Genomic DNA, 16,547 nt, shown 5'->3' on the forward strand with positions numbered 1-16,547 from the left:
CCTATCACTGATCAAAACAGTTCTGGTAAATGACCGTCAGAGGAGTGTGCTGTAGCCAGCAGCTTCTCCTAAGGATTGTCATAAAGTCTAAATATTGCTAGTGTTTAAATACATGGTAGCTATCGTGTTTTTTTCCATAAATTACTTTTACATGTGAGCTTTTGGTAGGAAACTCTTCCATTGTTCAAATACTGTTTGCTTTTTATTTTGTTTCTTTTAACTGGCAATAGGATCATCCAATCCCACTCAAGCAGGGAACCAAAATTGTGCTATTTACAGCATGAATTATTTCCATTCAATAGGTTTGACAAATAAGAGGATTTAATTAGCCAGAGAGCAAATTAAGTATAATCCCATTACATGAATTTATTTTTATTCACAAGATTATCTTCCCTGGACAAAAGAGTTTTGGAAAGAAAAGAAAGATACTTTTAACTGCACTACTTAATAGCATAGGTGTTTTAAATAAATATTGCTTAATAAGAACTGCTTTTCTTTCAGCACAGATCTCTTCTGTGATGTCTACAATGTCTTGTACGATTGCTCCACTTCAGCAGAGATTCACAGTTAAATGGAGATATACGTGTCAAAAGGAATGACGCAGGTTGTTATCAGAGTGTGGGACAGCAAAGGATATTCAAATCATACTAACAGTGTTTCTAGAAATAATTGATTTAGACACTTCAAATGGCAATGTTATTATGGAGAGTTAATCAAGGGCAAGTTTGTGAAAATAACTCCCTAAAGCATGTTCTGACATACGTAAATTGTAGCTTTTCATTCTACCAGCTGAAAGCTGCTTATCAGATTTCTTCTTCCAACTGAAAATCACCTCTAATCTGCAATTGGTGCAGGGTATGTTTTTTGGTTTTACGTTTGTTCATTTTCTAAAAAGCTAAAAGCCACTGAAATTGGAAGTTGAAAATCCCTTCTTGAATATTGGTGGAGATTACTTTCCTCCTCCCTGCAATACACACGGGTTTAAAAATTCATAGTATTTAAGTTAATATTACAATTTTGTTTTTGGAGTTGCTAGGCAACATCAAAAAATAACCGTCCCTGCTCTGAGTTCAATACTTTCATTATTCTTCCACTCTAACAGAATTGGTTACACAAGCTTTCCAGGGCTAAATCCTGCTACTGTTCTAACAGCACCACCATGATGTGGGGTACTGTAAGGGAAATGCTTTTAACATCATACACTGAAGAAGATTTTTGCAAGGAAGTCTAATGGTTCAATTTATTACTAATGTCTGAGAAGCTCTGTAGTTTTTGCCATGTCTACTCATTTTTCCCCTTAAATCACCTGTCAATTGTTTAACAAAAGAACACAGCAGTTTTCATTATTTAATAATTTTAATTATGTCTGGGCAGAAGGCAGGGCACGTTGTCCAGGGAACCGCTTGCAGTGCTTTGGTCCCTCAGCATTTCCTTCCAGAATGCCAGAACAGAAGAGACTTAATAAAGAAAATTACTTCCATACATATTTACTGGTTAATAATTATATTTCAAAAGGGAAAGCTTAGTTATGCTTGCTGGACCACCATCCCTAGTTACTAGTGTACGTGAAAGATACTGCCTTTAATATTCGCTTTATCACAGTATTAATCACATTCAGTCAGTTATTGACAAAATTATTAGAACAAGTAATAAAAGCACAAGGCAATTCAAAACACTGCATGCCTTTTCCTTCATTCAGCCTCACATCACACTCACATTCAGTTTCTATTTTTCAAGCTGGAAGCAGAATCAGATGCACACTGGGATTTGATCTGTCATCCCAAGGCCGCAGAACAAGGTTGTCCCAGGTCCTCCTCAGCCTCTTCCAGCCCCACCCAGACACTTCACGCTCCTGCTTTATGCACTCCTGCCTGTATTTCCACCAATCTCCAAGTCCACTCCAACTCAAGCAGTTGCACAAGCACAACAGTCTTTTCTCCACTTCTGAAATTTTGATGTCCACCTCTTCCCACCTTCTACTGCATGCCTGCTGTAGGTGGAGCTACAGGGCCATCTACGTGATACAACAGAGAGTCCCGTTATTAAAACCTGCTGCCAGAAGCCATACTATTTGTTTCCAGTTTTATTTCCTTGACTACATAATATTAAATTATTTGCATACATCACTACACTTTGGCACCAACCTGATTCCTTCAACGTCCTCTTAAGTTCCACCACCATGCCATACCATGTCTGCTTTGCCACAAATGCAACTCAGATGGTATATGAGGTGAGGAGAGGATCAAACAATCCACATCATTTTCACGTGTGTAAGCCACAACATCCATTTTTAAAAAAACATACATATTGATAAACAAGCACAACTGCCTCCTGTGATCTACTACACCTCTCCAGAGGAATCATGATAGTGAGAACATACCTCAGTGAGCTACACTGTGAAGTACTGGAGGAAGAGCTGCTTTTCCTTTCAATGCTGAGGTCTGTCTACTACTCTGCAATTATATCTGCACCTATTATGTAGACATCGTACATGGTAAAAAGCTGGGTTTGGTAACTGCCATTTCTATGGCAACACACAAAATATGAAATTCTTTGAGAGCAGTTAGTTAAAAATCTGTATTCATCAGTGTATTTAGTCTTTAAGAATAATTTAACCTTCACAGCTGAGATGAAAAAAGAAGTCAAAATCAAATTGTCAAGGACCTTGTAAACTACAGAAATAGTGTAACTATGAACTTCATGGAGGCTTGGTTTTCTCCTTGCAATTTGCAAATAAATCTCCATATTACCAGTGAATCTGATCTAGAACCAAATGTTCTGGGTCTGATTATATTAAATTCAAACTTTTGGGGGCAGGGAATGTGTTTTCCTGAACATGTCCATTTCTCACACATAGAAAACCCAATAAAACCATGGAGAAGCGCGTGAAGTCCCAGGCCATGTGTACAGCTGCGTGTAGTCCAAGTGCAGGCCACCTACCCAAGTTCAGAGGCATGTGCACATACCCAGTGTCAGACCAAACAACAGACTGCAAAAGTTTATGTTAAATGATTATTTTCTGTCTGTCATGCAGTGTATGAATGTGGTGGCAATCAGAAGTTAATCAAATTAACAACAAAAAGGAATAAGTTTTACTTTTAAACTATGAAAACACAAGTCAAGCTTTTCTTTGGGCAGATTATCATTGCCACCACATGGGAAGCTTAAATCAGAGACTTTTACAAATCGTCTTATTTACAAATAATGTGCAGTGAACTAGACAGGTAGATGCACAGTAACCCGCTTACATGTTCTGCCTGACAGTAGCCGTCGCTCTCCCCCTGTAAGCACTATGAACAAAAAACAAGCATCATTTCACCTCCATGAAATACACCAAACCCACATTGCAGTCAAGTTCAAGTAGGCACCAATACTGTTTATACGTAAGTATATCCTCACGACTTCTTTTGAGCACAGAAAATATCATCTTCATTTTGCTGAGGAAGGAACATCAGGAAATTCTGACTCTACAAAAAATCAATGGAAATTTTACCACTGAAGCCAGAAAAAATAAGTACTAGATTTTCAAATGTATTTAGAAATCTATTATGGCATTAAGTGCAGTCAGAAAGCACTGACCAAGCACAGCAGAGTACATAAAGTATTGTGCTTTATAAAGCTATAAAAAGAGTTCCCCAAGATACTCTTCTTCATATTCTGCCGTCACTTTACATTAATACACGGTTGAGATTTCAGGCACTGAGGAAACATCCTCCTCTGCGAAGAAGCTCGTAATTTAAAGACAACAAGGTCACGTCAAAGATGTACACCAAGTGTTCAGGGAGGAGGAATAACAGAGAAACAGTACTCTGAACTTCATTTACACATTTAAAATAACACATTTTAAGGAGGAGGAACAAAAGGGTGGAGGTTTAACCCCTTCACTCCAGAGTCCTTCACCACACAAGGTTGAAAACAGTGTTGAAAATATTTTCCTTTTATTTGGTGGGCTTAATAAACTGGCAGATGCATTGATATTGTCACTGAAGAATAAATCCCATTTCCATATTACACACTCTGGAATATTTGGTAATATTTTAAAGTCCTTCATACAGCTCTAGAGGTCTAGGTGCAACATAATGCTCCAGATCATATGGGATGAAACTGAGGACTTAAAATGGAGCACGCTGGTCTTACAATTTTGTTCACTCAATCCAATGAAAAACAGACACCTTAACATAAAGCATAAACCATTTAAATGGGGGCTGAGGAGAATACAGCTGAGCAAGTGCTGTGTTATTCATTCCAGCTGGCAGGAGCTGGAAATGACACAGGAGGTACAAAGTTTCATTTCTACTGGGATCTGTAGTATTCATTTCTGACTGAAGAGGACAAAGCTAGAAAGAAGTTTTGAACCGAAATTTGGTGTCCAAGAATAGAAAGATTAATTATATTGCTGTAAATCCTACTGACATCAAGGCAAATACACAGGGAGGAAGTCATGATCCCAACTTGTTTACAGATAAAGAAAAAAAAAAGTTTTTCAGCCTCTTCAGATTTTGAGACAAACAAGACAGCACTTGGGGAAAAAAAAAAAACCAACCCCCAAAACCCCACTGAGCAGTCCTGATTATAAAAATGAGAATCCATATCTCTTCATGTTCAAACCTTTAAGTGTGTACTATGAAATAAAACCAGTTTCCCACAGTAGTGTGAAACACAAGAGATACGGGTATGCCAACAGCACAGAATGATTAAGTTGCGTTTTAGTGTATGCATCTCCATTACATCAGTGCATCTGTGCTTATTATTACCAACACTAAGAAATGCTGCAGAGAAAGGTGGTGGAGTGCATCTCCAACACAAGAACAAAGTTGGACGTATTCATCTACCCTAAAACTTCTCCAGGGCATAGATAGCTGCTCTTCATTTTATTAATTATTCAAAAAGCTATTACTGCTTTAATTTGCTTGCTGTGCACGCAAGGCAGTAAGTTTGTTTTGTAATGAAAAATCTCATTTGGAACACTATATAATAGCTACAGCAGATTGCCTTATTTTGATGTCAGCCTGCTTTTTCTGGCTGTGTGTTTCATCAGTGTCAATGGAGCCACCCTCAGCCTTAAGTAGACTGTGCTGCTTCTCCCCCTTCTCTCTCCAGCTCTCTCTCAAGGACAGAAACTGTGGTCATGAAAACACAGATTGTTTATGGTAAACATCCTAAAAAGCCATTAATTATTTTTGGCTGCCATAATACACAAATATGCCTAATTTCTGTAGTAATGTGTGACAATCTCTGCACTTCCAATCAGATGCCACTGGGTTTATATTAGTACATCATGAGCTCAGCAAAATGTATGAGATTCTAAGGATTAAAACATATTTTCAGTATTTCTGTCCCTTCTCCACTCCCTCCGCTAGAAGTGAAAAGTATTTCTGCTTTTTAGAGCAGAAATTATACTTCATGCAGTAATGATGACAACCACATGGATGCTAAACAAAAACAATGGCTTGCATGAACAAGTGCCCACTGTACTGCTAATACGCTAGAGAGAAGCGCTGCGTTATTGCCTGGTAATACAGTCATAGTTTTCCACCTCTGGCATTTACTCAATTTTCAGATACAAATGTGAAAATTTAAGCCACTGAAAGTCTATTAAGGAGGGACCGCAACATAACTAGCACTGAAAACAGCAGCTCCCGAAATGAAAGACAAAATCAGAATAATGAGGTTAGAGGTCCTGTCCTGACAAGGCACTGATCTGGCAGTGCAAATGGGTTACAACAACCTATTTGCCAGTTAAGGATATCTCCAGCATGGAGCCATCCCAGTCATCATCCATCCTCTTCCTTTCACAGTCCAAGCACAACAGGGATGGGGAATGACAGGGTACCACCATGTTCAAGCTACAGATGGCTAGTTTGACAGCCCTTAGGATGTCAATGTAGCCCGCGCAAGATAAAGTGGCTGCTCTACTTATTAAATTAGGCTGCTCTAATTTAAATTGGTTGGGATGTGGCCAAAATTCTGCTAGAACTGGCATGCTACAGTCAGGGCTTAAATGAATCTTTGTTCAACATCTTTGGTTGCACGGAAAGATGCTTACTTCAGCTGAAGTGTGAGCTGGAGCCTAAGCATAACGTCTTCAATACCTTCCTCTCCATGGCTTTGTGAAGCTGAGAGGCCTGACAAAGATGCATTTTGTTTAGTGGTTCTCATGCCTTCCCCTCCCAATAACACAAGTGCTCCGGCAGTTTGTCACGAAGCAAACAAGGCTGGACTTGTCTCGGGATTGGGAGTCTAAAGCCCGCAACACTAATTAACTAACACGTATTGATCTATACTAATATATACTGCACACAATAGAGTAACTAGCTCTTTATATACAAAAGTAAAAACCATATTCCATACTAAGAGAGAGCTTTTGTAGCCCCGTTGCAGGGGCATGGAAATTTGGCCATAAATGAGAAAGCTCCATAATCAAAATCAGAACCATTTTACTAGCAGTGAGTAGCTAGCAATGAAGCGGGCTGCAGCTATACACAGCTGACAGGAAGGACTGGGGATGGACTGCTTCTTGTGGAGAAAGTAAAAGTGAGTCGGTCTTCCCCGACTTTTTTTGAACAAGGGAAAAAAAATAGTTTCTAGAATCACAAATCAAAATCAGTTTCAAGGTGGCTGTAGTGAAACTTACTGCCCGGGCACCACAAGAAAAGTGCTGTTTCCACAGTTAAGGGAAACCCCGAATCCATATATTGCACTCTTTTTTCTGCTATTCAATTTTATATCCTACTCAAATTCATTCTTCATTAAATCCTACTGCTTTACTCTGTAATACAGTCAATTTCTGACAAAAGATTTACAGGCTTGCTGTTTGAAAATACATCACCTTTTTCAGAAAACAGAGGCAGGAAGGAAGTAAAAACACTATTTCCCCCTTCACCTCTCTCTTCCCCGCTCCCCTCTCTTCCTCCAACATGCTGGTTTCATGCTCATTGCTCTACTTCTGGTTGTGATCACAAACTGACTCAAAACATTGCCTTGCAGGGACAAAACCCCACCAACTGTCTATACAGACCCACATTTCTGGCTCCTTTTTCTTCCTCTCTTCCTCACAGCCTCCACCTTTCTCACCTTCCATTCTTCTTTTTTCATTTTTTTTTCTTAACAACCATCTGGTACCTACTTCAGAAGGCACAGTGCAGTAACTGAAGGGGAATCACCAGGACAAGACTTACGCACCCCTTACTCCTTTACACTTTGAAAGTGTAAAGGCGGCCAGCATGGTACACCAGCTAGTAATGAAGAAACAAACCAAAACAAAAACAGAGAGCCTAAACCACATTTCTGGAAAAATTCCTGTTCACAATAGCAAACGTTATCCTGCAATGTAAAAAACTGAGCGCATTTTACAGCTTACATTGACTAGTCATTCTGTCCTTTCGAAGTATTTAATGAATTTTGCTTGCAGATTTTTTTTTTTAAATCATTTACACGTACTTTCCTTCTTGATAGTATTAGTCAATCTCAAAGGGATTTAGAAAAGAAGCCAGTATTATGTTTCCTGTCTGACAGGCAGGAAACTGAGCTAGAGCCAAAAGATGGACCAAAGGTCAGAGAGCTGGCTGGTGGCAAAGATAAGGCTAGCTTCCATTTCTCCAGACTTCCACTTCAATGCCGCAGAAAATACATCTCTCTGCTTCTGTCTCTGGGTGAAATCAAGTTCTTTCAAGGTAGTTTTTACATAAAATATGTAATCGTTGCAAAATGTTACGTTCACAAAAAAATTTTGCCTAGAAGCGGCACACAATGCTACTCAAGCATATTTGCATATACACTATATATTACTTATCAATAAAACTCAGTCTTCTCTCCTTTCAGACAGAAAACAGACTTCTGTACACTCCCATGAAGACCTTAATATAGTAACATAATAAATGCGGTGAGACAGTGTCAGACAAATGAAGCCATACAGGGAATCACCATTAGACGTTACCTACCAAATTTTTGGTCAAACCTCCATGCTGGAACGTGCGCATTGTGCTTCAAGTTACTGTTTGTTGGCAGAGGCACTGTTACATAGATGGGGCCATTCACGGGGATTGGAGTCCCATCGCTGTTGAGGAGATGAACGCTGACCGCAGTGACAGGGGTGAGATCATACCTAGTGCTGTTTCCTACCAAGAGAACGAATGAACATTCTAACTACGTAATTTCCCAGAATTTAAGATACACCTGTGTGGTTCAACACCGCAGTACTGCACCAACATATTTCTTACAGGCTGGTAGTAGTAATCCTCCCTGCCTTACAAAATTCACAACAAGAAAGACGTATATGCTTCTGTATTTTTCACTTGATTTTGGAAAATTCTGAAGAAGAAAACTACAATGCAAAAATCTCTTGCATATATTTTCTCATCAATCTTAAACAAATATATACAAGTATCACAGCCATAATCATGGCAAAAAAAATTACCTCACAAGCCTTTATTTTAGCCTTGCATGCCCATATTATAACTAACAAACACCCAAACATGCAGTGACACTGCAAGGATGATCAGTCATATGTTTAAGAATGCCAGGATGTATTTGCTTTGGCCTTTCACTGAAATAAACCAAGCTAAATGGATTATTAGGATACACAGTGTTATCTTCTTATTTATGTAAGATAATAACTATTTATGTTTAAACTGCATGACAATGGATGTTAGTTCATGGCAACACAATTTTAAAAAGCGTTATAACCCTTCAAACATTTAACCAAATGAATCAATGACAGGGAAAAATACCACAGATATAAATATGTATTCAGGGGGAAAAAAGCTTGAGGTTTAAAACCAAGGAGATCTGGAGCTCAAAGCAATAGCAATAGTAGTTTAAATTGGAAGAGATGGAGCTTCCAGTTTTGCACAGGGCTTGAGCCACCCAGGCAGCAGCCCTGCCGCCTCCTTCGTGCTGGCTCCGGGGGTTGTGCAGCTGCTCATCCTGCTGTGGGGCTAACCTGAGAGAAGCAACAGGGGTGCCTGGATGGCAGAGAGCGGGGTGCTGCCCCCCCTGTAATCCTGGTGCCTTACATCAGCACAAGCTCGCATCCACCAGCAGCATGCCACCTGCAACACTAAGGCACAATAAGGGGTTCTCCGGAATATGCCGTATCTCAGCAACAGTGTTCATCATGATGAGTACATTTGAGGGACTGGTGGGAAAGCATTAAGACCTTTATGATTTCTCTTAACAGTGAGTAAGTCTCAAGGAATGGCCTTTATTAAATTCGCTGTCTCACCAAAGTTAAGACATCATCAGGAAAGGGGCAGGGGGGAAGTGGCAAAGGGAAGGGAAAAAAGAGACAAAACTCAGAATTTTAATTTTTTTTAATTTTGCAAGAGATGTCAAACTGAAGACACAGAAAATAACCAGAAGTAACTTTGCATGTGGCTTATTTACTACAGCATCTGCTCTGATGCACATTTTCCCCAGATTTCAAGGCGAGTGTCACTGTTGCACAGCTGATGCGCAAGGGGCATACACGCTGCTTTCATCTCCTGTGAACGGAGAGGCAGGAGCATATCTTCCAGAGGGATTAAGGTGCTGAGAAAACAGGCACTGTGAAGACAGCCATATGAGAGAGCCACAGAGCTAACTGAGAGAAAAAAAAAACAAACAGAAAAATAAGGTTTGGAAATTCAGCTAGGGCGTAGGCGAAGGTTGTCAGCCTATCCAAGCATTTGTAGATTATAGGCTCCAATGGTGCACAATATTATCCCCTTAGAGCCTTAGAACATAAAACAGAGAGGTAGAGGCGGGAATTGGTGGGGGGAAAAAGTTGTTTCTTTATTCCTGATTGTTCAATCCACTGCCTCTGCCATGCACCTATAACTTCTGTCAGACTGATGCTTGTCCCCAGGTCACTGGACTTGGGCCACTAAGTTTCTCAGGCTGGTATCAGAGAAATAAATTCCTGTTGCTAAGTATCATAACCTGACCACGTTCTGGCATATACAAATTCCTAATGACAAAAGGTATAACTTCAGATTTTAGAAACATTTAGATTAAATTGTTTTATATTTTATTTATTTTTAGATATTGAAAGTTTTGAATTTTTCTTTCATTACTGTCTTGATAAAGCATATCTGCCTAATATCTGTAAAAATGTGTTTTCAGCCCCAGAAAAGGCATTCTGATGGTGAAACACTGGATCTTTTTTACTTAAGATATACTGACACTTTGCTCAGTACTGGGCTGAACAAGTTATATTTGAACATGAAGAAATTTCTGAAATCCACTGACCTTTGGCAAGAAGAAACAACCCTTCAGTTTGCCACCTTGAACAGTATGTAAATGCTCATTAAAAAGAGAAATTTTTCTCTTTTCTGTTGTGAATGTAAATTAAAATCAATGCTTATGAAACTCTCACATGCTATAAAACTGATAAGCACACGCACAGATTAAATGGGAATGGACTTCAATAAATGTCAGCTTTCATTTATTTCTTGTCATTTTTGACATCTGGTGACCTGTAAAGAGCTCTAAAAATAATCAGAGGAAAATCCACTGTGACTTAGATTTGACTCTTTTATAAAGAAACAAACAGCCTACAAAATCAGCAGGAGTAATGGTTACTTGCCAGCTTTGTCCACTTCTGCAGACGATGGAAAGCTTTGTTTAGTTTGGTTAAAAGGACAAGATTCTGTGAAACCATCCTACTGCTCTCCAATTGGCGATCAACGCAAACAAGAAGCTAACACTATACAGGCTTGTCACTCCTTGCAGCTAAATTCTTCGAATTTTTATGTTTGGAAGGTGCTGATTCATGCAATGAATTTTCACTGCTCTATATTACTACTTTAACACCCAGCTGGGATTTTGTGAAAACTGTTGAACTCCCATAGAATAGGTTTTAGTTAAAACAACTGTGAAGTCACTCTGGATAAATACTAGCCCGAGAACTGAGCTTATTGCCACAAATGGGAGGAGCTCTCCAAAACTCTACAGACATGTAAATAAACTGTGAAAGAACAGAGAAGTAATTGGTGGGGAGGAGAGGTGGGAGAGAGGGGAGAAGGGGCAGTGCTCAGGAACACTCCAAGATTTCCCATTCAAATTAATGCTAAAGGTTTTTTTTAGAATTCTAAAATTTGTACATATTTTTCTTTTCCTCTTGAGTACAGAAATATTAAAAAATCCCCAGCAGGACGTGATCTCATTTTTTATTCCTTCAAGAGATTTTCAGGTGAAAACTTCACCAAGTTGCTTAGAGATGAAGAAAAGGATGCCAATCCAAGTTTAGGATTTTAAAGTTTAATGTTTCCACAGCAGGAGAAACTTCTACTAAAAACAGAGGACATTTCACCTGTACTATAATGCATATACAAATATATTGTATTTATAGTCTGTATTATACCATACTGGACACTACACAGTATTCAGACAACAAGGACCTTCTCAGTTTCTTAAACTGCATTTCGTTACAGCTCATGTCGGTCTTTTGTGATATACTTTTACTTGAAGGCTAATAAAAGTCAAATCCAGGGCCCCCATGCTCAAGTAGAAAAGTTAGCGTCGTGCAAGTGTACAGAAGACTGAAAAACCAAGGGTGCTTTCATCTGTTTAGTAAGAGGCTAGGAGGTAAAACAGGAGAAAGATGATGTCCCAGTTTTGTAGTTCCCATGAGAGGTGATCATCTGAAATCTTGGAAAGACCTGTTTCCACTAAATAAATACAAGGGTGGGAAGTTGGGTTGCAGACTATTAAGGAAAGATTTGGGAGAGAGGAATCCCACACATTGTCAACAGTTTGTTCAGTGGGTTTAGAGATAAAAAGAAAGGAGATGAGGAAGTAGATAGGTGAGTGAGATCAAGTGCATTCCTTCCTTTTAAAAAAGATAAAGAGATATTTGATCATGTCTGAGTATGAAGAGCCAGAGAAAACTGAAGGTTGAAGATGAGAATAGGGAAATGACAGAGATAGAATGAGATAGGATGAGATGTACTCACTGGAGAAGACAGAAGGATTGGAGCAAGGTAGCAGAGACATTTATAATTGTAATAGAAAAGGAGATATTCAGATTTGTACAAAGGGAAAGGGAAATTTATTTTGCCTTTTTTTTTCTTAAAGGAAAAGCTAGCAGGCTCAGTACATACCGTTCACACACATGACCTAGCTTTAAAAGTCAGCTAGATCAATGCATCACAGGTAAATGCATCCTGAGAAACAGCAGGGAGGGCCTGCTTCAAAGCAGGCTCAGCTACGCCTATGCCACCCTCACATGTGATTGTCTAACTCTGTCCAACACCCTCAAGCAATTGATTCTACAGCTTAAACTATCCTCTCACCATAGCAAGGTTCTCCTGATCACTAGTCTGAATCTCTCTTGCTGCACTGCAAGTCCCTGCTTGCTTTCTAACCCAATACGGACACAGAGAAAACATTATTCTCCTTTTCACACCAGCATTTTAGGAATTTGAAGACTTCTGTGTCTAATTCTTCCATTTTTCTCTAGCCTACACAATGCCAATTATTTCAATCAAGACTAAATGAGAAGTGGAAGAAGAGTAACAGGCAGTTGCAGTCATAAAAATGTATTACAGCTTTGAATTTTGTTTGTGTTTCTACTATGAATTTTCATTGTTTTCCCTTTGGTGCTAGATGAACTTGCACATTTTTGGCTGAAGCTAGATTCAAAAGTATTAACAAAGCCATTGAAACAACCCTCTACTCCGCTCTTGTGAGACCCCACCTGGAGTACTGCGTCCAGCTCTGGGGCCCCCAACATAAGAAGGACATGGACCTGTTGGAGTGAGTCCAGAGGAGGGCCACAAAGATGATCAGAGGGCTGGAGCACCTCTCCTATGAAGACAGGCTGAGAGAGTTGGGGCTGTTCAGCCTGAGGAAGAGAAGGCTCTGGGGAGACCTTATAGCAGCTTTCCAGTACCTGAAGGGGGCCTACAGGAAAGCTGAAGAGGGACTTTTTACAAGGGCATGTAGTGATAGGATGAGGGGGAATGGTTTTAAACTGAAAGAGGGTAGACTTAGATTAGATATTAGGAAGAAATTCTTTACTGTGAGGGTGGTGAGACACTGGACCAGGTTGCCCAGAGAAGCTGTGGATGCCCCCTCCCTGGCAGTGTTTAAGGCCAGGTTGGATGGGGCTTTGAGGAACTTGGTCTAGTGGAAAGGTGTCCCTGCTTGTGGCAGGGGGATTGGAACTAGATGATCTTTAAGGTCCCTTCCAACCAAAACCATTCTATGATATGATTCTATGAAATCTTAGCTGAAACAACAGACTATTAAATCCTTGATATATAGGCATTTTATTTATTTTTAGAAAAAAAAATGATCAAGAATTCTATGGCATCCTCAAGTTAAATTCTCTTTTGTCCCTTCAGGTTAATCTCCATTCTTGCATGTGTGACACATTTGGAGATTTAGCTCTAAACTACAGGTGTAACAAACTTTTCTGATCTCCCAAGGCCAAGGAGTCTTCATCTCTGCTATTCAGTGGCCGCATTTAAGGGATAGCAGACCTTGCTCTCTTGGTTGTTGGAACAGCATTTTGGTAGGGCAGTTGAACCTATCATGTCACCCAAATTTTAAAGAATGTTTGCTGGAATGGAAATGGAAAAAATGATACAGTCAAAAGTTGATCCCCAGACCAACATGAAATCAGAGCAAAACCGAAGCAGTGGGTTACCTGTTCCGTTTCCATCTAATCCCTGCAAATAAGGAAAACTGTCCACTTCCCAGGGTGAACTGGCTGCAGTCAGATATGCTGTCAAATCACTGTAGCTAGTGTTCTCTGGTAATTTCACAGATCTTCTCTGAAAGTGAACTTGTGGCTGAGTCCGTGCACCTAAAAAAATTAAAAGTGACTTTATATCCAAGGTGGGCAGAATATTTAGATGTTCATATTTATGGAAGCACATTTACAGCTTTTTTTTCACTATAAATTGCAACAGCTTGAGAGACATCAGAAGGCTATTATGAAAGAGGAGGAAAAACAGTATTTTTACATTTATTTTGCAGTTGCCATTATTTCTTCCACAAGTATCACAGAGTAAAATTGTGAAGGCACCTAATGTCAGAAGCTTTTCTGACTATGTTATTACCCTGGACCACCTCCAATTTCATTACATGCTTCTTTTAATGAATATAACTGAAACTAAAACTGAGTTCAGAGGTAGGGCATGTGAAAGCTTAGAAAAATATCCAGTTCACCACATTTGTTTAAATGTTGTTTCTCCTGAAATAGCAAGATAAATGTAGTTTATACTCTTCAAAGTGATTTTCTATGAGACAATTTTACCTGTAGTCTCAATTAACTTGTGTAATTTCTGTATTTAATTTTTACAAAGCTTTGGCCACATTAACTGTCTCTAGTACTGAGATAATAGTCACTTTTTATTTAAATCACTGGATGAAAAGATTCACTTGACAACGCTTGGGTGAAAAGAGTTTCCATATTTTCCCACACAAAGAACACATCTAAACAGAGCCAGATTACTTGGCATGTAAGATTTCTCTTTTTTCCTCTATCTTGTACAGTTTCAGTGTTTTTTTCAAGATCACTAGGTGTTAATTGAAGGTCCTTTGCTGCAACATGATTTATGACTGTTTCATGTACTATGGCATTTCATGTCTCATTTAAATCCCAGTTTATAAAGTCAATAGTCTTTTTCAATGGATGCTCACCATTAACACTGTTTAGCAACACACAGTGAGACTCCATCTGCAAGTTTTTGTGCAACATGCAAATTAATTTTTAAATCAAAAGCTATTGTACCCTCCAGAGCTCATTTTGAATACTCACAGAACACTCTCTACACAGCACAAAATCAAGAGGCAAGCAGGTTTTTTTCTTAATTCACATTTGACTACACGGTTCAAAGATGTCGACTCAAAACAATTTTGCTGCTTCTCCCCTATTAGTCTCCAGCAGCACTTGTAGGTTACATGTAACCTCACTGCAAAAAAGATTAAAGAGCTAGACTCACAACTCTTAAGCTTTGTAACTACCAATGTCATTAACCAGGAGACTGGAATCTTTTCTTGCATTATTTTCAAGCATGAGCTCTAGCTATGAGAAAGCATAAAATTCCACAGAACAAACTTTGTATTGGCCAATAAAAATTGCTACGTAGGCGGGCAAGTATTTCCAAAGAGCTGATCATTGTTTAGCTGTCATTTCTTCGGTAATTCTGCAAGAAAAAGCTATAAAACTACTTTTCTTTTTTTAATTTCTGAAACATTTAACTATTTAGAGCAGGCTCTCAAGACTGGCAGTATCCTTAAGTGTTTAAGATAGTAATTAAACAACATCTGTGTGAAACGGGAAGAAATCTCCCTTACTAAATTTCTAGGCTTAAATGGAAAACAACGTAAAAGGTTAAATAAATTGACTGCAATGAACTCACGGAAGATTTATCTCCCGAGTGCTCTGCAACACTGTAGTAGTTTGCTGTACCTCAGGGACAGATCTGCTCAAGCCTGCAGGAACCCCTGACTGCGCTGCTGAGCTGGCTCTTATGGCCCATAGAGATAAGCCTCCACAGTAACAAAACAGGAAAAAAACCCACAACAAAGAAACCAGCATTAGGATTATCACTAACAGTGCAATGTAATATTGTAGAATTTTCTGCAGTCTAAATCTCTGGTTAAGATGAGTTATTCAAGTTGCCAAGAACTGGTATTATATTTCCAAGATCCCAGCTAATTAAGAATTAAAACCAAAGTAACTGTTGTTGAGTCTGTAACACAGTAGTTCATGGGGAGGCTGTGGGGTTTTCTTAAAAAATTGATTGTTTGGTAGCACTGAGAGAGCCATAAGCTGCCAAATTTTAACCAGACAGGGCAGACTCAGAAAACCAACCTCGGTGTCTTGAATCCTACAGGCAACGCAAAGTGTTCCTATGGCCGAGCCCCAAACCTGGCAAGAAACCTGCACAGCAATCAACTCAGATGCAAGTTTTAAGGTGGAAGAAACAGCTTCCTCTGTAGGCAGTGCACATACATACAAGAAATCAGTGCAGAGCAGTTAATTCACACCCTAGATTAACAAACTCCTTGATATTGATATTCACCTGAAACCTGCCACTCTGCCTGACTCTCCCCTCAGCTCCTCAGCTGGGTCTCCCCAAACCCGGCAAGAGACTTCAAAGGGGCAGAAGATCAGGAGCTACCAGTGAAAGCTTTGTAAGGGAGGCAGCTACCAACATTTTTGCCTTCTCTCACCACCTTGCTTAGAAGATAAGCCAATGTACTCCTTTAGCAGAGGTCATGGAGCATGTCTGGGCTTATGTTTGGGAACAGACTTATTGAGGGAATTGGAAGTAGTAAAACAGAGAGAAAGACTTTTGCTGACCAGACTCAGAGTGTTTTTCAACAAGTCAACATTTGTCACTGGGCATAGATTATTATTATTATTGCTTCTGTTATTGAAGATATTGAGTTTTGACTTATAAAACCAAACAAAACCCAAACGCATTCAAGTACAAAATTGGCATGTCAGCTCTCTCCACTTGGTGAGTGCTGTGAGGGGAAGGACTTCTGAGCACTGATCTTATCTACTTTAAACATCCCCTTGCCAACACACTGGCCATGATTCAAATGCA

The 16,547-nt window shown here is 39.3% G+C and overlaps 1 protein-coding gene across 1 annotated transcript in view; it reads right to left on the reverse strand.

Annotated features, from left to right (window-relative positions):
• The window catches only part of FAM171A1 (family with sequence similarity 171 member A1), a 97,673-nt gene that overhangs the window by 13,225 nt on the left and 67,901 nt on the right, over positions 1–16,547 (reverse strand). Inside the window, exons 4-5 of the mRNA XM_068405346.1 lie at positions 13,631–13,789; positions 7,941–8,117 (exon numbers count right to left, since the gene is read on the reverse strand). Coding sequence (XP_068261447.1) covers positions 7,941–8,117; positions 13,631–13,789 — 336 coding nt within the window. The remainder of the gene's footprint in view (positions 1–7,940; positions 8,118–13,630; positions 13,790–16,547) is intronic.

This window comes from Nyctibius grandis, chromosome 7 (genome assembly GCF_013368605.1).
Source record: "Nyctibius grandis isolate bNycGra1 chromosome 7, bNycGra1.pri, whole genome shotgun sequence".
NCBI lineage: Eukaryota > Metazoa > Chordata > Aves > Nyctibiiformes > Nyctibiidae > Nyctibius > Nyctibius grandis.